Source organism: Myxocyprinus asiaticus, chromosome 6 (assembly GCF_019703515.2).
Source record: "Myxocyprinus asiaticus isolate MX2 ecotype Aquarium Trade chromosome 6, UBuf_Myxa_2, whole genome shotgun sequence".
In the NCBI taxonomy this organism is placed as follows: domain Eukaryota; kingdom Metazoa; phylum Chordata; class Actinopteri; order Cypriniformes; family Catostomidae; genus Myxocyprinus; species Myxocyprinus asiaticus.
Genome location: NC_059349.1, coordinates 45347895 through 45374153, shown reverse-complemented (window position 1 = coordinate 45374153; position 26259 = coordinate 45347895). Strand labels below are relative to the sequence as shown.

The 26259-nt window shown below is 37.5% G+C and overlaps 2 protein-coding genes across 3 annotated transcripts in view; one reads left to right on the top strand and one right to left on the bottom strand.

The window, feature by feature from the left end:
- The first annotated feature begins 6023 nt into the window (after positions 1 to 6023).
- map6d1 (MAP6 domain containing 1) lies at positions 6024 to 24132 on the top strand. Its single transcript, XM_051699480.1, has 3 exons — positions 6024 to 6713; positions 13046 to 13280; positions 23135 to 24132. The coding sequence occupies exons 1-3, from the start codon at positions 6208 to 6210 to the stop codon at positions 23210 to 23212; spliced, it is 819 nt and encodes a 272-aa protein (XP_051555440.1). The 5' UTR covers positions 6024 to 6207; the 3' UTR covers positions 23213 to 24132.
- Positions 23413 to 26259, bottom strand: part of yeats2 (YEATS domain containing 2) — a 79978-nt gene continuing 77131 nt past the window's right edge. For both annotated transcript variants that reach the window (XM_051699473.1, XM_051699472.1), the window contains exon 31: positions 23413 to 26245. In XM_051699473.1, coding sequence (XP_051555433.1) covers positions 26203 to 26245 — 43 coding nt within the window. In that variant the 3' untranslated portion in view covers positions 23413 to 26202. The remainder of the gene's footprint in view (positions 26246 to 26259) is intronic.

Here is a 26259-nt window from a genome sequence, read left to right as displayed (position 1 = left end):
TAAATGAACTTTTCCACGACATTATAATTTATTGAGATGCACCTGTATATACAAGGCGGTGTGTGAAAAAAGCTCGGAGGATCATCAGAGACTCCAGCCACCCGAGCCATTGGCTGTTCTCACTGCTACCATCAGGTAGGCGGTATCGCAGCATCAGGACCCGCACCAGCCGACTCCATGATAGCTTCTTCCCTCAAGCAATCAGACTTCTGAACTCTTGATCTCCCACGATCAAAATACATCAGCCCTGCACTTTATTACTCTTTTATCTCACACCGGACTGTCATAAATTATATTATTATTATTATATTATATTCTCTCTTAACAACTGACTATCAACCGACAGCCTGAATGTCAATACAGTACATTACTGTACATTCTATATATATATATATATATATATATATATATATATACATATATACATTTTTTTTATATATATTTAAATTTTTATTGAATAATGTGTATCTATATAATATCTATATAGTAAAAAACAAAAACAGCATATTGTACACTGTACAGTGTATGTTATTATTTGTATATTGTTGAGTGTAATTATGTGTATAACAGATGTTTAAATTGTGTTGTGTTAATTTGATGTTTTAAGTTGTGTAATTATCTATAACAGATGTTTAAATTGTGTTGTGTTAATTTGATGTTTTAAGTTGAGTTTAATTATGTATAACAGATGTTTAAATTGCGTTGTGTTAATTTGATGTTATTGTAAATTGGTATATGTCTCATCACTGTCATGACTGCTATGTTGATCGGAACTGCACCCAAGAATTTCACACACCATTGCACTTGTGTATATGGCTGTGTGACAATAAAGTGATTTGATTTGTGATTTGATTTGAAAGCTGCGCATGGGACGCTCTTGGACTTTCCAGCACGACAATGAACAAGCACAAGGCCAAGTTGACCCTCCAGTGGTTACAGCAGAAAAAGGTGAAGGTTCTGGAGTGGCCATCACAGTCTCCTGACCTTAATATCATCGAACCACTCTGGGAAGATCTCAAATGTGTGGTTCATGCAAGACGACCAAAGACTTTGCATGACTTGGAGGCATTTTGCCAAGACAAATGGGCAGCTATACAACCTGCAAGAATTTGGGGCCTCATAGACAACTATTACAAACTGTCATTGATGCTAAAGGTGGCACTACACAGTATTAAGAACTAAGGGTATGCAGACTTTTGAACAGGGGTCATTTCATTTTTTTTCATTGTTGCCATGTTTTGAATATGAATCCCATAAGAAGTAAAAGAAATGTGTTTTGCCTGCTCACTCATGTTTTCTTTAAAAATGGTACATATATTACCAATTCTCCAAGGGTATGCAAACTTTTGAGCACAACTGTAAATTCTTTTTTATTTGTATTGCTCCATGTTAGTCTTCTATAAACAACAGTTCTTTTTTAATGTTTAAATTGATTTTCAAGGGAACAGTTGTTTCTTTAAGGAGCTTTACACTGGTTTGGTTGATTTCACTGAGCTTTATGGATGTTTTGGTTCAAGGTGGTGGATGAAGATGGTGTTGTTGTGCCACAAGGACAAGAGGGAAACCTCGCCATCAGAGTAGAACCACACAGACCCCTCTCTCTCTCTTTACAGAGTACACAGTACTTCTGCTCAATCACACTTTCACTCCGTGGGTCTGTAGTATGCTAACAATACAGTAGCTTTTTCAGCACTGGGCAGATCAAGTTTAACTACTGAATTCATCCTGTAAGGGGAGCCAGAGTGCACAGCAGAATGTTTCCGTGGTGATTTCTACCTGACAGGTGACAGAGGAATGATGGATGATGAGGGATATCTGTGGTTCATCTGCAGAGCTGATGATGTCATACTCGCTGCAGGCTACAGAACTTCTGCTTTGATCATGATGTCAATGATAATCATTTGCTGTTACACAGTTTATTAACTGGATATCTTCCATTGTGTGTGTTTGAGGTACCGCATTGGCCCATTTGAGGTGGAAAATGCTCTGATAGAACATCCAGCTGTAGCAGAATCTGCCGTGATTAGCAGCCCTGATCCGGTTCGAGGAGAGGTACTGCAGTTGCCTTCTCTATGAAGCATACATGCGAGACTGCCTTAAAATTTGGCCAAAACAAGGTACCTTAGAATAGCCAACAGAATTTTGGAACCACCGTCATATCGGGAGTATGCCTATGATGCCTTTTAATACTGTCTAAGCAGTCATCTTACTAGGTTTTTCGAGCAAAGCTATGGTATATTAAGTTCTTTAAGTAGTTTGTGACTTATTATCACATAAAATACAAAATGTGATTCAGTGTTTTTTTAGAAAGAGAGGGATCTTAATTGGTTGTTCTCTGTGTTTCAGGTGGTGAAGGCTTTTGTGGTGCTAACAGCAGATTTTAAAAAGAGAGACCATGAAGAACTGATCCAGGATCTACAAACACATGTGAAAGTTTCACAGCTCCTTATAAATATCTACGCAAGGTAACTGATCCCAATGCCAATTACAGTTCCATCAGTTTCACTGGAAACATTTTTATTTTTAAAACATTTTACATTTACATTTTGTTCCACTTTTTTAGAATGAGTTTGTGGACAATCTGCCCAAGACAGTAAGCGGAAAAATAAGGTGAGTGGAGCTAGAACTGAAAAATCCTTAAATGAGCTGGAGAAGGATCCTGTGACGAGGAGGAGGGCAGGGCTGGGCCGTAAGGACACATGGCCATCCCTGAATCAGGCTAATCAGCCAGGAGGGCGATAATGACGAGCCGGAGGTACCAGTTTGAGAGACAGAGAGACGCACACGGCCGCGTTGTATGTGTCTGTTTGTCTTATGGTTTGTTTGTGTTATGCTGAGTTTTGCATTAAAACTTTGTTAACTGTTCATCCGGTTCCCACCTCCTCCTTGCCCGTTCTTATATTGTTACAGATCCTTAAAGGGATAGTTCACCTAAATTTAGTTTAAAAATCGAATGTAAGCTAAGATCATAGCAAATATACAAGACTTTAAGTTTATGTATTTGGTTTCATAAACCTCCAGCTTCATGCAGTGGCACTACTGATAATGAACTTCAGACCTGTAGTTGCCTGCAGGGGGCAGGAACCCTATATACATTTTAACGCAATATACATTTTAATAAGTTTTAATGCTTCTACCTCATGTTTAATCACAGTAACTCAATAATATAAGCCTTGTTAATGTTACCCAAATAACTGATTTTCTATATTTTTATCTGATGTCATAGATCTTTTTCTTTATAAACTTTATTTTTATATAGCACATTTAAAGTTTGCTTCTCAAGGCGCTTCACAAATAAAATGATTCTGCATTGTAAACACAAATTATCTGATAATGTAACAAAATAGTAAACATACCAGTGTGAGCCTGCATATATATATATATATATATATATATATATATATATATATATATATATATATGTATATATACACTATATTGCCAAAAGTATTCACTCACCCATCCAAATAATTGAATTCAGGTGTTCCAATCACTTCCATGGCCACAGGTGTATAAAATGAAGCACCTAGGCATGCAGACTGCTTCTACAAACATTTGTGAAAGAATGGGCCGCTCTCAGGAGCTCAGTGAATTCCAGCGTGGTACTGTGATAGGATGCCACCTGTGCAAAAAGTCCAGTCGTGAAATTTCCTCGCTACTAAATATTCCACAGTCAACTGTCAGTGGTATTATAACAAAGTGGAAGCGATTGGGAATGACAGCAACTCAGCCACGAAGTGGTAGGCCATGTAAAATGACAGAGCGGGGTCAGCGGATGCTGAGGCGCATAGTGCGCAGAGGTCGCCAACTTTCTGCAGAGTCAGTCGCTACAGACTTCCAAAGTTCATGTGGCCTTCAGATTATCTCACGAACAGTGCATAGAGAGCTTCATGGAATGGGTTTCCATGGCCAAGCAGCTGCATCCAAGCCATACATCACCAAGTGCAATGCAAAGCGTCGGATGCAGTGGTGTAAAGCACGCCGCCACTGGACTCTAGAGCAGTGGAGACGCGTTCTCTGGAGTGACGAATCACGCTTCTCCATCTGGCAATCTGATGGACGAGTCTGGGTTTGGCGGTTGCCAGGAGAACGGTACTTGTCTGACTGCATTGTGCCAACTGTGAAGTTTGGTGGAGGGGGGATTATGGTGTGGGGTTGTTTTTCAGGAGCTGGGCTTGGCCCCTTAGTTCCAGTGAAAGGAACTCTGAATGCTTCAGCATACCAACAGATTTTGGACAATTCCATGCTCCCAACTTTGTGGGAACAGTTTGGGGATGGCCCCTTCCTGTTCCAACATGACTGCGCACCAGTGCACAAAGCAAGGTCCATAAAGACATGGATGAGCGAGTTTGGTGTGGAAGAACTTGACTGGCCTGCACAGAGTCCTGACCTCAATCCGATAGAGCACCTTTGGGATGAATTAGAGCGAAGACTGCGAGCCAGGCCTTCTCGTCCAACATCAGTGTCTGACCTCACAAATGCGCTTCTGGAAGAATGGTCAAAAATTCCCATAAACACACTCCTAAACCTTGTGGAAAACCTTCCCAGAAGAGTTGAAGCTGTTATAGCTGCAAAGGGTGGGCCGACGTCATATTAAACCCTATGGATTAAGAATGGGATGTCACTTAAGTTCATATGCGTCTGAAAGCAGGTGAGCGAATACTTTTGGCAAGATAGTGTGTGTGTATATATATATATATATATATATATATATATATATATATATATATATATATATATATATATTATATTATTTATTTATTTTTTTTTCCCCTTAATAAACTATTTATTTATTTGAAATGTTGACCTGGTTAAAGTCATGGTTTTTTTTTTCTTATGGGGGTTGGGCATGAGATTACTTTGGTACACTTGGACATTTGTAACCTGAACAACAAAGATGCCACCTTTTTTCGGAATAGCACGATGTCTTGTGATAGATTTGATCTGATTTGTGGCTGACCACTGTGTATGATCTATATCAGTTTGACGAAAGGATTGTAAGTTTGTGGGGGGTTTTGAATTTATAAAAATTTTACTCTACAGAGAGGAATGAAGTGACTTTTCAGAGGACAATACAAAGTCACAAGTTTAGGCCAAAAGTTTCCATGTCAACTTTTGAAAAATTCAAGGCTGAAATTAAAAATGATTGAAACTTAAAGGGATAGTTCACCCAAAAATTAAATTCTCTCATCATTTACTCACCCTCATGCCATTCCAGATGTGTATGACTTTCTTTTTTCTGCAAACACAAAGAATATCTCAGCTCTGTAGGTCCATACAATGCAAGTGAATAGTGGCCAAAACTTTGAAGCTCCAAAAAGCACATAAAGGCAGCATAAAAGTGATCTCCAGACTCCAGTGGTTAAATCCATGTCTTCTGAAGACATATGAGAGGTGTGGGTGAGAAAGAGATCAATAGTTAAGAGTCTTATGAATTAATTTTTTCTGCCGTTATGTGCTTTTTTGGAGCTTCAAAATGTTGGTACACATTTACTTGCATTGTATGGACCAACAGAGCTTAAATATTCTTCTAAAAATATTCTTTGTGTTCTGCAGAATAAAGAAAGTCATACACATCTGGGATGGCATGAGGGTGAGTACAAGATGAGAGAATTTCATTTTTGGGTGAACAGTCCTTTTAATTTTTCAGAAAAACTTTTATTTCCATGTTTGAATGAAAGTAATTCCAGATTTTCAAATTGGTCTCAGATTGACTATGAATGTTTACCATATTGATTTAACATGGTATTTAAATGGTACTCCAAGGTACCTCAAAAGAATACTATGGTGCTATGGTACATGGTCCAGAAAACCATGGTAGGACAATAGCACTTTTTGGGTATTTAGGCACGTCGCGAATCAGCTGCACGCGCCTATGATGCCGAAAAGTTCTGTCTAGGTAGCAAGATCACTTGGTTTTCAAACACAGCTATTAATAGAAGATTTTTTTTAGAACATTTGGTTCAGTTCTCTTGGTTCAGCCGTGAGGTATTTTTTTTTTTATTATTTTTCTTCTGCATCAAGTGGACATCTGTGGACCACGTGAGAGGAGTGTGCAATGACTGCGTCTCTTCAGCGAGCAACAGTCTCGCGCAGTTCTCGAGAAGCGGACCCGCGTTCACATTCCTTCATGTAATCGACCACTTACTCGCTTGTGTTGTCTTTCTTTTTATTTTGCTTTTTTGGGTTTTGCTAATTTTTTTCGCCATGGCTTGGCCGTGCATCAGCAGAGTCTGTTGTATGGCGCGGTTCTGGAATCAGTTTGATAAATCGGATTTGTCGGTTCCGCTGACGATTCAGAACTATTCGGACATCGCGGTGCACGAGGTGCTATCCGTGACCAAACTGGTTTCCACGGAGCAAGTGCCGAGCATCGACTTCGTAACGCCGGATCAGCGCGACTCTCCCACGTCGCGGGATGCTGCTGGAGTTAGGCGGCCGCACCGGGGAAGGACGGAACCGAGTTACAAACCCCGCGAGGACTATCATCCCCCGGGTGTGCCTTTCCAAAGCGTCACTCAGTATAAACAGGATTATAAACCTTGGCCCATTCCAAAGAAGGACAACTTTCCCTGGATTAGTAACGGCGGGAAACGCGGCTCTTTAACGGACAACCCGGTAAACGGTTACCCGAACTGCACGAATCAGCCGCAGGCGGAGAGACAGGAGCGCAGCGGCAGGCAGAGAGGCGGAGATCAGATGAGCTCATACAGGTACTGGTGATGAATCCAGGAGTTTGCTCTGTGGTTTCTCAAGGGAGCTGTTCTTTCAGGACCTCTCATTGACTGACACAGACTCTCACGCTTCTTTTCATTTAGTTATTATCATCATTCATCTTACGCCGGGTTCACACACCCTCCGTGAACGGGGCGGTCGCGTCTCTTCCGCGAGAAACAGCAGCGCTTCTGCGCAGAAAATAAAGTTATCTATGGGGTCCTATTATAAGGTCATAATAAGCTGAGGTTATTACTGCTTCAAGGACAACAGCGGGCAGTCACTCCACACTTGGTGGCGTCTGGTTAATGTTGTGTCTATACTATCCTGATTATTTTAGTGTTGTACTGCACCCAGAGCTGCAGAGCTCAGCGTGAGCCGCGCGGCAAAAATAGGCTCAACGCCAAAACTATCCGCTCACTGCTGCGTCTGGGACGCGTCACCTCCTGACTCGCAGTGGGAACGGTGTAATCTGTTCATATGGGCGCCGAAACGAAAACGCGCCGCTCACGGAGGATGTGTGAACCCCGCGTTACATACAGAGACTCAGCAAATAAACATATGTCTTTTTTTATTATTATTATTATTATTACTATTATTATTATTTATAAACATTTATGTTTGGTGCAAGAAACATTACAACCACTATGTTTTATATTGAACTTTGAACTGTTTTTATTATAAAAATGTTATTTATAAAATGATAAAATATAAATATAAATGTTTTTATTAGGTAGGCTACAAACATAAAATATGAGTTATTGACATTTATTTTTTTGTTATCATATTATTTTATTTATTTGATATATTTATATATTTTGTTACATTTTTTATTAATGTAATTATTTACATTGCATATGATTTACATATAATTTATTACATATTATGAATATTAATTATTGTATAATATATATGTAATTTTATGATAAAATATATATACATATAAAACATTTTATAATATAAAATATATAATAATATAAAATATAAATAAATATTATAAAATATTTAGTTAAAAATAAAATATTAGTTATTTTATAACATTGTTTTTATTATTATTTAATTATATTAATTATACATTTAATGTATTTATTTAATATGTTAATATTTATTTACATTTCATATTACTTTATTACATATAATTGTTTTATAATATATATACAGTGTATATATACTTATTTTTACTATAAAATATAAATATTAAATATAAATAAATACAAAATATTTATTTAAAAAGTAATTATTAGTTGTTGTTACAACACATTGTTTTTATTATTATATAATTTGTTATATTTATTTAATAGAAGTTATTTATTTGCATTTCATATTACTTTATTGCATATTATTTATCACACACACACATACACACACACTGGTGGCCAAAAGTTTGGAATAATGTACAGATTTTGCTGTTTCGGAAGGAATTTGGTACTTTAATTCACCAAAGTGGCATTCAGCTGATCACAAAGTATAGTCTGAACATTACTGATGTAAAAAACAGCACCATCACTATTTGAAAAAAGTCATTTTTGTACAAATCTAGACAGGTCCCATTTCCAGCAGCCGTCACTCCAACACTTTATCCTTGAGTAATCATGCTAAATTTGGTTCTAGAAAATCACTTGACATTATATCAAACACAGTTGAAAGCTATTTGGTTCATTAAATGAAGTTTAACATTGTCTTTGTGTTTGTTTTTGAGTTGCCACAGTATATATAGACTGGCATGTCTTAATTTGCTTGTCGAGCAAACAGGTCTGTGGAGGATGCAGTCAACATGGGATTGCATCATATCTGGACAGACCAGGGACATATGCAAGGATTGTTTTTGTGGATTTCAGTTCGGCTTTCAACACCATCATCCCAGCTATTCTCCAGACTAAACTACACCAGCTCTCTGTTCCCATGTCTATCTGTCAGTGGATTACCAGCTTTCTGACAGATAGGCAGCAGTTAGTGAGGCTGGGGAAATTCACATCCAGCACCTGTACAATCAGCACTGTTGCCCCTCAGGGATGTGTGCTCTCCCCACTACTCTTCTCCCTCTACACCAATGACTGCATCACCATGGACCCCTCTGTCAAGCTCCTGAAGTTTGCAGACGACACCACTGTCATCGGCCTCATCCGTGATAACGATGAGTCTGCATACAGAATGGAGGTTAAACAGCTGGCTGTCTGGTGCAGTCAAAATAACCTTGAGCTGAACATGCTCAAAATGGTGGAGATGATTGTGGACTTAAGGAGGAACACCCCAACACTGACCCCCCTCACCATTCTAAACAGCACTGTGGCAGCAGTTGAGTCATTCAAGTTCCTGGGCTCTACCATCTCACTGGACCTGAAGTGGGAGACACACATTGACTCCATTGTTAAAAAGACCCAGCAGAGGTTGTACTTCCTTTGCCAGTGGAGGATGTTCAACCTGCCACAGGCGCTGCTGATACAGTTCTACTCAGCAGTCATTGAGTCTGTCCTCTGCACTTCAATAACTGTCTGGTTAGGTTCAGCTACGAAATCAGATATCAGAAGACTGCAAAGGACAGTTCGGATTATTGATTGCCCCCCTGCCCTCCCTTCAAGAACTATACACTTCCAGAGTGAGTAAAAAGGCTGGAAAAATCACTCTGGACCCCACTCACCCTGCCCATTACCTTTTTGAACTGTTGCCTTCTGGCCGACGCTACAGAGCTCTGAGCACCAGAACCGTCAGGCACAGGAACAGTTTTTTCCCTCAGGCTATCCATCTCATGAACAGTTAAAACTGCCCCACTGAGCAATAATTATGTGCAATATACAGCTTAGTCTTTTTATAATATCCAACACATCCAACCTCTTCTGCTATTACATTCCCTTGAACTGTATATAACCGATTTGTATTTAGATTTGCACTATGTATGTGTGTGTGTGTGTATGTATGTATGTGTACAGGTGCATCTCAATAAATTAGAATGTCGTGGAAAAGTTCATTTATTTCAGTAATTTAACTCAAATTGTGAAACTCGTGTATTAAATAAATTCAGTGCACACAGACTGAAGTAGTTTAAGTCTTTGGTTCTTTTAATTGTGATGATTTTGGCTCACATTTAACAAAAACCCACCAATTCACTATCTCAAAAAATTAGAATACATCATAAGACCAATAAAAAAAAACATTTTTAGTGAATTGGCCTTCTGGAAAGTATGTTCATTTACTGTATATGTACTCAATACTTGGTAGGGGCTACTTTTTGCTTTAATTACTGCCTCAATTCGGCGTGGCATGGAGGTGATCAGTTTGTGGCACTGCTGAGGTGGTATGGAAGCCCAGGTTTCTTTGACAGTGGCCTTCAGCTCATCTGCATTTTTTGGTCTCTTGTTTCTCATTTTCCTCTTGACAATACCCCATAGATTCTCTATGGGGTTCAGGTCTGGTGAGTTTGCTGGCCAGTCAAGCACACCAACACCATGGTCATTTAACCAACTTTTGGTGCTTTTGGCAGTGTGGGCAGGTGCCAAATCCTGCTGGAAAATGAAATCAGCATCTTTAAAAAGCTGGTCAGCAGAAGGAAGCATGAAGTGCTCCAAAATTTCTTGGTAAATGGGTGCAGTGACTTTGGTTTTCAAAAAACACAATGGACCAACACCAGCAGATGACATTGCACCCCAAATCATCACAGACTGTGGAAACTTAACACTGGACTTCAAGCAACTTGGGCTATGAGCTTCTCCACCCTTCCTCCAGACTCTAGGACCTTGGTTTCCAAATGAAATACAAAACTTGCTCTCATCTGAAAAGAGGACTTTGGACCACTGGGCAACAGTCCAGTTCTTCTTCTCCTTAGCCCAGGTAAGACGCCTCTGACGTTGTCTGTGGTTCAGGAGTGGCTTAACAAGAGGAATACGACAACTGTAGCCAAATTCCTTGACACGTCTGTGTGTGGTGGCTCTTGATGCCTTGACCCCAGCCTCAGTCCATTCCTTGTGAAGTTCACCCAAATTCTTGAATCGATTTTGCTTGACAATCCTCATAAGGCTGCAGTTCTCTCGGTTGGTTGTGCATCTTTTTCTTCCACACTTTTTCCTTCCACTCAACTTTCTGTTAACATGCTTGGATACAGCACTCTGTGAACAGCCAGCTTCTTTGGCAATGAATGTTTGTGGCTTACCCTCCTTGTGAAGGGTGTCAGTGATTGTCTTCTGGACAACTGTCAGATCAGCAGTCTTCCCCATGATTGTGTAGCCTAGTGAACCAAACTGAGAGACCATTTTGAAGGCTCAGGAAAACTTTGCAGGTGTTTTGAGTTGATTAGCTGATTGGCATGTCACCATATTCTAATTTTTTGAGATAGTGAATTGGTGGGTTTTTGTTAAATTAAATTAAAATTAAAAGAACCAAAGACTTAAACTACTTCAGTCTGTGTGCACTGAATTTATTTAATACACGAGTTTCACAATTTAAGTTGAATTACTGAAATAAATGAACTTTTCCACGACATTCTAATTTATTGAGATGCACCTGTATATATATATATATATATATATATATATAGTCTTATTGTGTATTCTATATATACTTTATTTTCTATTCAATGTTTTTTATTATTTTTTTTATTCAATTTTTAATTATTTTTAATTATTATCTATGTCTTGTTGCTGTTTTGTATTGTTGTACACTGGAAGCTCCTGTCACCAAGACAAATTCCTTGTATGTGTAAGCATACTTGGCAATAAAGCTGATTCTGATTAAGGTCAATATTAGGTCAAAAATGGCAAAAAAAGTAACGGCTTTCTCTAGAAACTCGTCAGTCAATCATTGTTTTGAGGAATGAAAGCTATACAATGCTTGAAATTGCCAAAAAACTGAAGATTTCATACAAAGGTGTACATTACAAGGACAGAAAGAGATGTGGAAGGCCAGATGTACAACTAAACAAGAGGATAAATACATCAGAGTCTCTAGTTTGAGAAATAGACTCCTCACATGTCTTCAGCTGACAGCTTCATTGAATTCTACCCGCTCAACACCAGTTTCATGTCCAACAGTAAAGAGAAGACTCAGGGGTGCAGGCCTTATGGGAAGAATTGCAAAGAAAAAGCCACTTTTGAAACAGAAAAACAAAAAGAAAAGGTTAGAGTGGGCAAAGAAACACAGACATTGGACAACAGATAATTGGAAAAGAGTGTTATGGATCTTCACCCCATTGAGCTTTTGTGGGATCAGCTAGACTGTTAGGTGTGTGAGAAGTGCCCGACAAGACAGTCATATCTATGGCAAGTGCTACAGGAAGCATGGGGTGAAATATCACCTGAGTATCTGGACAAACTGACAGCTAGAATGCCAAGGATCTGTAAAGCTGTCATTGCTGCACGTAGAGGATTTTTTGATGAGAACTCTTTGAAGAAGTTTTTTTTTCAAATTATAATAGTAAAAAATCACATTATTAATGTCCTGACTATACATTGTGATCAGTTGAATGCCACTTTGGTGAATAAAAGTACCAATTTCTTTCCATAAGAGCAAAAACTGTACATTATTCCAAACTTTTGGCCACCAGTACATTATTTAACATGCTTAGTAATTCTTAGTTATTACATATTATTATTATTATTTTTATTTTAGGCTACTATTTAATACAAGCAAACATTTTGTACATTCTCCACATGTCCACTACATTGTACAAAATATGAATGGCTGGGGTTCATGAAGATTAAACAAGGATATAGAGTGTGAAGAGAAAAGTGATGTTTCTTTAAATATATTTTACAGTAGTATTTTTTAGCAGAGCTGAGGATGTTGTATTGTTTGTGCATTGCGGTGATATTCAGGGACGTGGTCACTTGTAATGCATATTTCCTCTGACATCTCGTGAAAGAGAGTATGACAAATTAAATCGGATGAGAACATAATTATGATAGACAGAGCTGTTTGTATCAGCATTTCGTTACGGAGGTAGTGATCTGTTATTTATGCATGTAATAATCATATGAGTTCATCAATCATTTCATTTCAATTATTCAACTAAGCACTCCACAGATTGATTCATTTTCCTACCTAGAGGCTTTCATGCTTCTGTAGCTTGTGCTGTTATAAACCTCTGAATATAACGCACTCTGCAGTGGGCTGTTCTTCATACTGACATACTGTATCAATCATACTGTTCTTTTTGTGAAAAACATAATTATGTTATGGACAGATCTTGCATGTCTGACCATTTCACCTGTTGCTTCCATTTTGCAGATTGACTTTAGCTCAGCTTGATGTCTGCTGTTCTTATCTGTCTCTCCCCAGGGCTCAGCCACTGTTTTTGTCTGTCTCTCTCTGTCTGAAACATTTTATCTCTGTTTTGGATCAGGCAAGAGTACCAGCCTTGGTCTGGAGCCCGGCCATCCAAGCCTGGCCAAAAACGGCCCACCCTCCTTGGTACAGGCACCGATGAGCCCTCCCCCGAGACCAGCTACCAGGCTGCCTTCAGCACGGACACACACAGACATACAGATGGTGTTCTGGAGACCAGCACACACACACAGCTGAGTAGTCTGTCAGAGAAAGCACACACACAGAGGACAGAGCTCAGCGTTAAACCAGAGGTGAGCGGAACGACTGATCGGGGGAGACGTGGGGGAAATTAGATCAGACAGCTGCTGATGTAACAAAGATCAACAAAGTGCAAAAATTCAAACCACACTCAGCAGAATGAGATTGAATCATAGCCTTTCATATAAAAAGCAAGAGATCATTGTGTAAAACCAATGCTAAATTTAGACTGTATAAAATACAGTAACTTCAAAAAACATTTCGAATGCTTTTTTACAAACATAAATCTTTATTTAGAAAATAATGTTGACTCGTTGGTGATTTTCCCAGAAACAGCAAAGAAAATGTCCTGGTCGTATTTAACCCCAAATCAATCTGAAAATAAATAAATAAATACAAATATGAAATTATACTAGACAAAGAAAATGAAGCCTACATTCAGAACCATTAGGATTTTTGCATTGTGACATTTTATTCATCACACTTAAAGGGATAGTTCACCCAAAAATGAAGATTTTGTAAAGAATATCTCAGCTCTGTAGGCCTATAATGTGAATGGTGACCAAACATTTGAAGCTCCAAAAATCACAAAGGAGGCATAAAAGTAATCCATATGACTCTAGTGTTTAAATCCCTATATTTCAGAAGTGATATGATAGGTGTGGGTGAGAAACAGATCAATATTTAAGTCCTTTTTTACTCTAAATCTGCACTTTCACTTTCAGATGTGAAAGTGGAAGTGGAGATTTAGTCAAAAAGGACTTAAATATTCATCTGTTTCTCACCCATACTTATAATATAGCTTCTGAAGACATGGATTTAACAACTGGAGTCACAATTGTATCAGATTTTTGGAGCTTCAAAGGTATGGTCACCATTCACTTGCATTGTATGGACCGACAGAGCTGAAATATTCTTTTAAAAATCTTTATTTGTGTTCTGCTGAGGAAAGAAAGTCATACACATCTTAGATGGCATGAGGATCATGAGAATGATGAGAATTTTCTTTTTTGGGTGAACTATCCCTTTAAGCAAATTTTAACCCCATTTCTCATAACCGCAACATGTCCAAATGTTTTTCTAATACTTTTCCCATTATTTTTAATGACGATTCTCATTACTATAACAGAGTCATGTTTTTAAAATGACAGTAAAAAGATGCTATTGTAAAATTATTTTCTTAATTAAAATCAGAGTAAATGAAAAGCAGTACCAATGGAGAACTACTATGATTTATAAATACTTTACAGTTTAAATATCTGTCTATCTATATCTATATATATCTATATATATATATATATATATCTATATCTATATATATATATATATATATATATACACACACACACAGTATATATATATTCCCATGTTGCATATTGAGAATATCATGACCCTCTTTTTTGCATTTCCTTAATGAGAACTGGAGGGTAACAGTCATGAAAATAATGTCACAGTGTAGAAAAAAAATGAATGGCCCTAAAAATAGGCTTCATTTTCTATAGGCAAAACATAATTTCTTATTTGTTTCTTTGGAGTAAAATAGAACCCTTGAAAACAATAACGTGCTTACAATGGAAGGCTATGGGGCAGGTGCACATGATGGTTTTAAAAGCATTTAAATGAATTCACCAGTAAATATGTTTGACATATGCGCCGTAAAGTTGTCTAAATCTCCTTTTGAGGTGGGTCTACTTTTCTAAGTGGATGCATATCTGGTTATGTGTTACATACATAATTCATGTAATTGATGCCCATTGTAAGTACATTACTGTAAACAAGTTTTACAGTTTTGTTTTTCAAAACTGAGACGAGTCAAAATTATTTTCTGTGGTAATTGACAGCCTGCCTCAGATGCTGTTGATGGAGCATAATGGGATAGTTCACCCAAAAATTAAACTTCTGTCATCATTTACTCACTCTTATGTTGTTTCATGGCTTTCTTCCATGGAATACAAAATGAGATTTTGAGCAGAATGACAGCCTCAGTCACCATTCACTTACATTGGATCTTTTGTTCATTCAATGAATGTGAATCTTTGATTCTGCCCAAAATCTCCTTTTGTGTTCCAGAGAAGAAAAAATGTCATATAGTTTTGGAACAACAAACCTGTTTTTGTCCTAGAATATTTATTTAAGTTAACAAGCAATATTGATTTGTGTAACCTTATAGGTTAATCTGTGAAATCAAGTTTAATATGGAATTAAATTATATTGGATATTTAACACCAATGCATTCCTGGGACAAATGAGGGTTTTAGGTCACGGTTTTTGAATACTGGGGCTGATCTGTTTGTACCCTCTGTGTTTGTTGATGCTGATCCATTGATGTTATGTAATCAGACACTGACCCATCCCCATGGCTCATTATGTGAATGTAGTCTCTATGCTTCCTGTCAATAATAGTCAAAGCTAACTTTGAAACTGGGAAGACTTTTAGAGCAGTGTTAAATCTGTTTGCACACTTCTACAATGAAGTATGCAATAATCAGATAGGGTTTATTTAATCCTAATTACACGCTGTGTAACCTATTGATACACTTACACTGTATCTCAAAGATGTGCTTAACCAGTGAAGAGAGAAACAGACAACTAAAGACACAATGCCAGGGATCTGAGGCAAAAATGCTGGGAGTTTTTTGGGGAGAAATGTATGGTGGGTGAACCATTTGTGCCCCTGATTTCATTTTAGTGGCTCCGTTATTCTTTTGTAACTTTTCCCAATTTATTTAATCTGAGCTGCACTATTTTTAATCTGTCAAATTGTCAGACTTGGCTTAATGTTCTGAAGCAGTGAGAATACTTTATTTTATTTTTATTTTCTTTAGATAAAATCTGAGGGTTGGTGACTGTCCTTTTTATGTCCATGTCTTTGTAATGCATTTCCATTTTTTAGTCATCAAAAAGATACACACAGTGCTGAGTGCATGTGTAGAGTATGTGTATGTAAGATTTCTGTAAAGTGCATGTCACTGGAGACTTGTGTGACTAAGCCAGCTGCCATCATTTCAGCCATCCCTGGATTTAACTGGAACACAACCTGTCCTGCCCTCCCTTTCTCCCTTCAACTTCTGAATGTTGTATGTTGACTTCGCTATATGCAACGCATAATTTAAATGAATAAAAACACGACTGAATACTGTTCACAAGACTCTAGGCTGTCATTTAAAGGGTTAACTTATGCCGCACCAAGTCATGTGACACAACAGCATGCCATCGATTACCTTGAAACACTCCTACAGATGCAGCTCCAACAAAAGTGCCTCTGGAAAGAAATCTGTTTTAGTTTTTTCATTGAAACCTGATTGGTTGTAAGGATGAGAGTCTCTAGTTTCGTTTGATATTCTGCATAAAATTTTTTTTTCTTTTCGCACGTCAGCACCCTGATAATAATATATATATATATATATATATATATATATATATATATATATATATATATATATATATATATATATATATTCTGAGACAGTTGAAGTTAGAAGTTTACATACACCTTAGCCAAATACATTTAAAATCAGTTTTTCACAATTCCTTACATTTAATTGTAGAAAATATTCCCTGTCTTAGGTTAGTTAGTATCACTACTACCAGTATTCTCTCTACAGTCAGAATAATTGTAGAGAGAATTATTTATTTCAGCTTTTATTTCTTTCATCACATTCCCAGTGGGTCAGAAGTTTACATACACTTTTTTAGTATTTGGTAGCATTGCCTTTAAATTGTTTAACTTGGGTCAAAAATTTTGGGTAGCCTTCCACAAGCTTTTCACAATAAGTTGCTGGAATTTTGGCCCAATCCTCCAGACAGACCTGGTGTAACTGAGTCAGGTTTGTAGGCCTTGTATTTCAGATTATGTCGATATAGGACTCGTTTTACTGTGGATATAGATACTTGTCTACCTGTTTCCTCCAGCATCTTCACAAGGTCCTTTGCTGTTGTTCTGGGATTACTTCGCCATTTTTTCACCAAACTACATTCATCTCTAGCAGACAGAATGCGTCTCCTTCCTAAGCGGTATGATGGCTGCATGGTCCCATGGTGTTTATACTTGTGTACTATTGTTTGTACAGATGAACGTGGTACCTTCAGGCATTTGGAAATTGCTCCCAAGGATGAACCAGACTTGTGGAGGTCCACAAATGTTTTTCTGAGGTATTGGCTAATTTCTTTTGATTTTCCCATGTTGTCAAGCAAAGAGGCACTGAGATTGAAGGTAGGCCTTAAAATACTTTACATCCACAGGTACACCTCCAATTCAGCAAACCGCTTATCAGAAGCTAATTGTCTAAAGGCTTGACATCATTTTCTGGAATTTTCCAAGCTGCTTAAAGGTACAGTTAACTTAATGTATGTAAACTTCTGACCCATTGGAATTGTGATTTAGTCAAATAAAAGTGAAGCAATCTGTCTGTAAACAATTGTTGGAAATATTACTTGTGTCATGCACAAAGTAGATGACCTAAACGACTTGCCAAAACTATAGTTTGCTAATATTAAGTCTGTGGAGTGGTTAAAAAATTAGTTTTAAATACTTCAACCAACAACAAGTGTATGTAAATTTCTGACTTCAACTGTGTGTGTGTGTGTGTGTATATATATATATATATATATATATATATATATATATATATAAATCAGATTTTTTTTTTACCAAATTGTTTATGTTTCCAGGAGTGTTGATGTTTCATATTTTTGAGACGTTACAGACATTAAATCAGAAATCAGCATAATTCATTCTGAATCAAATTAATGGCCAGCATCATCCAATCACTGCCAGCCATGAAATTCTGAATCAATGAACTGATTACTATTGTCGCATTTCTGCCAAACATGTTGAGTGGTCCAAACTTCATTTGCAGTTCAGCCTGAAACTGAACTTTTGACCGCATGTAAGGAGTGAATGCACTTGGCTGCATAGGAAGGCTATAGGATGCTCCCTAATTAGGAAATGACTGAACCTCCAGTGTGCTCTCTGTCTGCACTGGTCTCAGAACAGTTTGAAATGCATCTTATTTTCATCCTAACTTTGATACAGCCTCTGAAAGTAACATTTTCCAGATTTTGGATGCATCCATCGATCCTAAATGTGATAATAAACAGTGAATATAGGATATTTTAAGGAAAGTGAACCTGTAGTCCACGTACGTGGTCATTGTTTAACAGTGTGCTGTTTCGCATTTAATCAATGACATTTTTAAAACAGCATATCGGATAAAACTAGAGACTTTTCTGACACAAACAGGTTTAAATATACAAATTTAACAAGGTTTCTTACCAGATAGTTTTGTTGCTGTTTCTCCCAAATACAAACTCAGCTGAGATCGGCACCATGTTGTTTTGTCACATGACTCGGTGTGTCGAAAGTTTAACCATTTAATGACAGCGTCTCCTGAACTGAGATCAGAAGGTTTAAATTAAATTATGCATAGCCTATAGTGAAGACAAAACGTAATGACCACACATGTGGATGGGCTCCTCAGAACTTCGCAATGAGTTAAATCGTGCATTAGACGAGAGGCATCAAATGGGCAGTGAGTAGGGGTGTAAATCGGACCGTTTCATCACAATACGATCTTGAATCGATTCTCTTAGTCTGCGATCTGATATTTGCAGATATTATATGCCTATTTTACACAATCGCAAATTTTTTTTTTCCCTTAAATGCAACCAAAATATAATTTATTTTATTCAGCTCTCTGTATACATATTGGGACATCCACAACAAAATAAGGTACTTCAGATGTTGGAAAAAATTCTACAGATAAATAATATAAAAATAAAGTCACTCCTCATGACTGATCATCACTCGTTTGATGACAGCTAATTTTTCAGTTTAGTCCAATTCAAAATACTTAGATACCCATGACTTGTTTCCAACTATCCGTGGTTTTCTTAGCTACAACTTCCACAGTTGTAATAAAAAATTCTGTTACAGTTAACCGATAAATGTTAGTAAGGGTGTTAATGTGTAGATGTGTAAAGTCTTATAACTGTGATGCTGGAGCTGAGCAGGTGTTTCTCTTTCCCTGTTCAGAATGTCGGCATTATCAAGATGTTTCACATAATGGTTGAACTGTTCCATGGTACTTTAAAATAGCGAATTCTCATGTAAAATTAAAATGGGTCGCATGTGCAACGATATCGATGGAAGCCCGAATTACTCGCGTATGTGAGCTCACATTTTAAGGAGTGCCCGCTCGCACGGATCCTGTAACTGGAGCTCGCGTTTCGCGGGAAGCCCGGTTGTTGCGTGCGCACACCGCACGGATACTTGCAGAGAGCAATTTGGCTTCAAAGACACCGCGCACATCCGTGTCCCACATGAAAAGCATATTTAGCGCTCATAAAGTCAAACTAATGTAATAAGGTTGCTTCATCGCCTGACGGAAATGCGTACGGACGTGACTGACATAAGAGTATATATATATATATATATATATATCATTTTTATCCCCTTTTCTCCCAATTTGGAATGTCCAATTCCCACTACTTAGTAGTCCCCGTGGTGGTGTGGTTACTCGTCTCAATCCGGGTGGTGGAGGACGAATCTCAGTTGCCTCCACTTCTGAGACAGTCAATCCGTGCATTTTATCATGTGGCTCTTGTGCATGACACCTTGGAGACTACCAGCATGTGGAGGCTCATGCTACTCTCCGCGATCCACGCACAACTTACCATGTGCCCCACTGAGAGCGAGAACCACTAATTGTGACCACTTCCATATGACTCTACCCTCCCTAGCAACCGGGCCAATTTGGTTGCTTAGGAGACCTGGCTGGAGTCACTCAGCACGCCCGAATCTGAATTCGAACTCGCGACTCCAGGGGTGGTAGTCAGTGTCAGTACTCCCTGAGCTACCCAGGTCCCCCCGACATGAGAATATTAAAATAAAGGTACATCTTTAAAAAAAAGTCTATATCAATATTTATGCGCTGTATCGATAACATTGGATTGTTGGTCATTGGATCGATGGATCATTACACCCCTAGCAGTGAGCAGGACTGAGAAACACTCTATTGGAGTGTTCAGATCTACAAAAAGTACAGTTTGTTTTAAATACTTGAATTAATTACATCAAATGAATCGTATTTTATAAATCCTAGGGTTTCGTAAATTTTAAAGGAATATTCTGGGTTAACCTCAATATACAGCATTTGTGGCATTATACTGATTACCATCTAAAAACATTTTTACCGTCCTTTTCTTAAAAATCTGTAGCTCATGGGGCCTGGGTAGCTCAACAAGTAAAGATGCTGACTACCACCCATGGAGTCGTGAATTCAAATCCAGGACATGCTGAGTGACTCCAGCCAGGTCTCCTAAGCATCCAAATTGGCCTGGTTGCTAGGGAGGGTAGAGTCACATGGGGTAACCTCCTCGTGGTCACTATAATGTGGTTCTCGCTCTCGGTGGGGCGCTTTGTGAGTTTGCTGTGGAGAATAGCGTGAAGCCTCCACGTGCTATGTCTCTGCAGTAACGCGCTCAACAACAAGCCACGTGATAAGATGCACGGATTGACGGTCTCAGACGCGGTGGCAACTGAGATTCGTCCTCCGCCACCAAGAATGAGGCGAGTCACTACGCCACCATGAGGACTTAGAGCGCATTGGTAATTGGGCATTCCAAACTGGGGAGAAAAGGGGAGAAAATAAAAAAATGAATAAAATCTGGGTTTCAGTGCGGCATTACAATGGAAGTGAATGGGGCCAATCCATAAACATTAAAATACTATTTCAAAAGTATAGCCACAAGACAAAAACAACGTTAATGTTAACATGATTTTAACATTATCTGTGTAAAGTTATATCCAATTTTACAACTTCGATGACATGACGATGTAATGTCAACAAACCCTAAAACGACTGTAGAAATTACAATTTAAACATCTTTGCAGCACAAATAATACATATGTTTTAACATAAGAATGAATGTAGGCTTAAGTGCTTTTATTAAATTATAAGCTTCACATTTCTGCCTTTAAACCCTCCAATAAAATTGGCCCCATTCACTTCCATTGTAAGTACGTCACTGCAACATTGATTTTTTTCTTTTTTAAAGAAAATAAGAAATGAGTCTGTATTAATTTTTGTAGTAATCAATATATTTTTTTTTCTCCCCTTTTTGGAATGCCCAATTCCCAATGCGCTCTAAGTCCTTGTGGTTGGGTAGTGACTTGCCTCAATCCAGATGGCGGAGGAGGAATCTCAGTTGCCTCCACGTCTGAGACAGTCAATCTGCACATCTTATCATGTGGCTTGCTGAGCGTGTTACCATGGAGATGTAGTGCATGTGGAGGCCCATGCTATTCTCTGCAGCATCCACGCACAACTCACCACGTGCCCCACCGAGAGCGAGAACCACACTTTATAGCAATCGTGAGGAGGTTACCCCATGTGACTCTACCCTCCCTAGCAACCAGGCCAATTTGGTTGCTTAGGAGACCTGGCTGGAGTCACTCAGCACACCCTGGATTGAACTCGCGACTCCAGGGGTGGTAGTCAGCGTCAATACTCGCTGAGCTACCCAGGCCCCTTGTAGTAATCAATATTAAGCTACAAATGCTTTCAATTGAGCTTAACTTGTATTGAACCCGGAATATTCCCTCAAGGTGACATTGAGTTAAACAGCTTATATAAGCTTTCAAGTTGCTGCTACACAGGCCATTCTCAATCATCATACCTCAGCCCTCTCTGTCTATGACATACAGCAAGAGGCCAAGGCTATTTCCAGAATGGAATACTGAATAGTGCCAACAATTTTTATAATATCACGTGTGATAGTATACGCAGTATGTAATGATAAACATTTCAGTCGTATTCTACATTGGTGTCACTAATCCAATTTTGTGTAATAATGTCTGAACTTATGTGAGTGATAATCAAATAATGAGTCACAAAAGAGATCATGGCTCATTCGTCACACTGGATATTGAAGGTTAAATTGCTATCATTGCATTGTGCGAAACAGAAATTGAGCATATTGTGCACAGTATTTATACTGCATTTCTAACGGTTGTATAGTATGCCATTCCAAACATTGCTCAGATATGAGCGCAATACTTGTTTTAGTGAGTCTGCATGGCTGGGGCTTTGGTTTCCATGTTCTTAAACTACAAATACTAAACAGAGTTTGAATGTGTGTGTGTGTGAGAGAGGAAAATATTAAGTAGATAAATCTTATTTATTTTTTCACTTCACTTCTTGGCTTCTCACACAATAAGTTTTTCCTTTTTCCCCCACAATGCTTAGGATTAGATATTGTCCTCTAGCCAGAAATGGAGAGAGAGGCAGACAGATGGAACATGAAATATAGGAGAAGAGATAGATGGAGGCAGGCTGGATGAAGAATTTAGCTGGATCATGATTGTATACTAAATAGTATACAAAATAAGGATCAAAGCATCCCAATCATAGTACATTGAAAATGGTATGACAACGGTGCCTGAATTGTGTACTATGTCCGAATTTTCAGAGTGTGCAGCTGTGTGTTTTCTTGGGCTAAAATTGCCCACAACCCCTTATGCTATAGATGTTGTGATGGTTCTCTTTTAACTTTAAAATATAGACAGATTACAATGAATGTGAAGTCAAAGCTACTACAGCAGTTTTTTAATTGATAAGCCTAAAAGTAATAATGAATTTTAAAGGTAATCTTATCTCAAATGAAAATGCACTGTATGGAAAAAGGGGTGTGTTGTATCAAAAAAATTATTTTTGATGTAACAGAATATCCCGACACTGTCTGCCTTACTGTATACTAAAAAGTATGTATTTTTCCCATCACCAATGAATACTTTTAGAAAGAGTGCAAAGCACTACCAATTGCATTTTCATATGGGGTCTAATCCACAAACTTGGGTTTGAATGTTCAATCATTAATAATTTTAACTAAAATGTCTACTTTACAGGAGCAGGTTTTGAAGACTAAGCTGTCACCAAACCCATCTGCTGTCTTTCAGAGCAAATCCAGGATCTTCAACATATGATCCATCAAGTTGCAAGAGATGCAAACACATTTTATTCAGCCTTTTACTAAAAAAAAAAAAAAGGATGTCTTAAGTGGAACGTTAAGAATCTGGAGGCATTAAGAGACTTGGATGTATATCGTAAATCAGGGAAAAAAGAACATTTGCGAATGAAGAGGTAATTTCAGGATTGCAGGATCTTGTGAAAGATGTAAAATCAGTTTAGTTTTGAAAAGCAAAATCAGTTTAATGAGTCTCCAAATCATTCCACAGCAGAAATAACAGAACTGAAGGAATTTTGCTGAAATTTACACATTGTAAATCTATGCAAGAGAATGTATATTTCAAATGTTAATCATCTACTGAAAGTACATGTTTGTAATACACTTCAACTTTAAAAGTGAGTGAAAGAGTGTGAGAGAGAAAGTGTGTGTGAAGGAGTGACTGGGAAAGTTCTCACTAAAAAGACAGGCCTCAAAATTTGCTGACTTTGCCATGTCCTTCCTGAATAAAAATCTGCATGTTTAATAATTTTTATTAGTTGTTTGAATATGCAATTTGTAAAAAAAATGCAGGGGAAATCAGCAAAAATGTAATATGGTTCATAGTGTAGGTGTGTACTGTACAATCCTAGTTAATTACATATTATTTTTTGTACATAGTAATGTTGGTCTGCTTTTATTGATTTGTAATGCCTGCCTGAGAAGACTGGATGCTTTTAATTGCTGTTTTCTCTCCAGACCCTTCTAGACCTTTATAAATATAAAGAACTTATTGTCTTTTCACTTAGACATTGATATTATTTCACTTTTACTGAAATTGGGTCAGTGAATGTCAAAGGTGAATTGCTCATGAGGGATGTCCAAGTTTTATTTTACAATTTTGGTCTGGAGAGAAATTAAGGGAACACTGTTTAAATAAAATTTACCTTCATAAAATTCCTTCCACATTGTTGATGGTGATTACATTAAAAAGACAATCCAAATATTCACACTCCCATACATATATTTTAAATACTTCACTTCCTGCTACATATGAATGAATAACAGGAGCCTTAAGCTTGAGATTAGCTAAAATTGTGAAACACAAGAAAAAAAAAAGAAAAAAAAAATTGACTTTCCCAAACACAAATCTGCTTAAGCACTCAACCCTCTAAAGTTCATCCTGTAAATTGGGTTTGCTGTGAAAATTCATTTGCACTTTCAGTAAGATAAAATAACAAATCCTAACAGATGGATCTGAGAGGCAGATCTACCAATTTTTTTTTATTTTTTATTATACAAGAATAGTCATTATCTAATGCACAATATGAAGGAAAATACAAGTCAGATAGACTGTTAAACTGACTAACACTGAAAGTAGATGCATAAACACACACCAGAAAAATGTCTCTCTCTCTCTCTCTCTCTCACACACACACCATAAAACACCAGAGGCATTTTAGAAGCCTCCTATTTGCAGTAATTCTTTAATGCCCCAATGTCTGAAAAATGGTACAAAAAGACAAAAATGATCAGCCTTTTCATCCACACTGATCGAAGCTAAGTCCTTAATTTATCTCACAGCTAAACAAACATTATTCATAAGAAAACAGCATGATTAAGACTTAATGTTATTTCCCCTTGTTAAAGGAATTTTCTGGGTTCAAGTTAAGCTGAATCAACATCAGTTGTTGGCATTAATGTAAAACAAACATAATTTAGACTCGTTTTAAAAAAACTAAAAAATTGCAGTTACAGTTAGGCACTTGGAAATGTATAGGACCAGTACAAAAATGTAAAAATACACACTTTTTCAAAAGTCTAGCCACAAGACGTAAACATTATATATGTTAACATGATTTTAGTGTTAAAACTGCTCACAAAGCTTATTAGTGTATAGTTAAATCATATACTACTACTTTGTTTCCATGACAATGCAACAGCGGTAAACTTTGGAAGCGATCTTTTCATACTGAAAATCATGTTCACACTTACAATGTTTACATCTTGTGGCTATACTTTTGAAACAGTATTTTAATGTTTATGTACTGGCCCCAATCAATTCCACTGTAAGTGCCTTACTGTAATCGCAATTTCTATTATTTTATTGTATTTTTTTAAATAAACGAGGGACGATCAAATAATATATATTTATTTTTTTATTGTTGTGGTAATTAACACTATGCTACAAATGCTGTCGAATGAGCATATACTGTATTAAACACGGACCATTCTATGACAAGTCATTTTTAAATTTCTGACTCAATTTTCACCCCAATTCTACTTAAGTTGATCTCTTAAGACCTGTTAAAACACAATGAAAGCAAATGACTTCAGACATGCTACACGAAAAATCTTTTTGTTAATGGATTGCTGGTTCAGGAGTAACATTTCAATTTTATGCCAGTACTTCTTGTTAAGACTCTTAAAATAAACATCTCTGTGTCAGCGGCAGCACAGGGTTAGGGCCATGTGATCACTGGGGTTTTGTCTGTACAGTGAAGATCTTAATAAAAGTGGCAGAGCAATGGAAGTGAACTCTGTGCTCTAAAGAGCAGCTCTACTGGAAGTACAGAGGTTTCACTCTGTTACATACTGCACTGTCTGCATTATCTTATCATCTGCAGCCAGAGAGAACAATGCAAATCAAGATTAATACTGTACTGTAGTGCTGATGTTTACAATAATATTCAAGGACTTAGTCTTTTAAAATCATAGAATTCATTATAATTTATTGGGGTTTAATGAATAAATGGAGTGATATGAAATTAACACAGCTCTTTGTTCTGTTTGGTGATGTGATCTGTGTGATAAGATCCCCTTTTCTCCTGGGTCCATAACTCAATATTAAGTGTGGGTGATCCCTGATTTCTTTTATGACATGTGAGGGTTAGAGGGGAATTGTGCCCATGACTGGTCAGCTATTGCCCATTCTCCATCCTTGCACAATAAGAGGGGATGAAGTCAGTGAGCGATTGGACAGTACACCCATCCGTTTGTATTTCTGTGGTCAAATGTCGAGGGTGAAAGTTAGTCAGCATTGCCTTTATCCTTCACCATGACACCCATGTACCTATTAGAGACAGA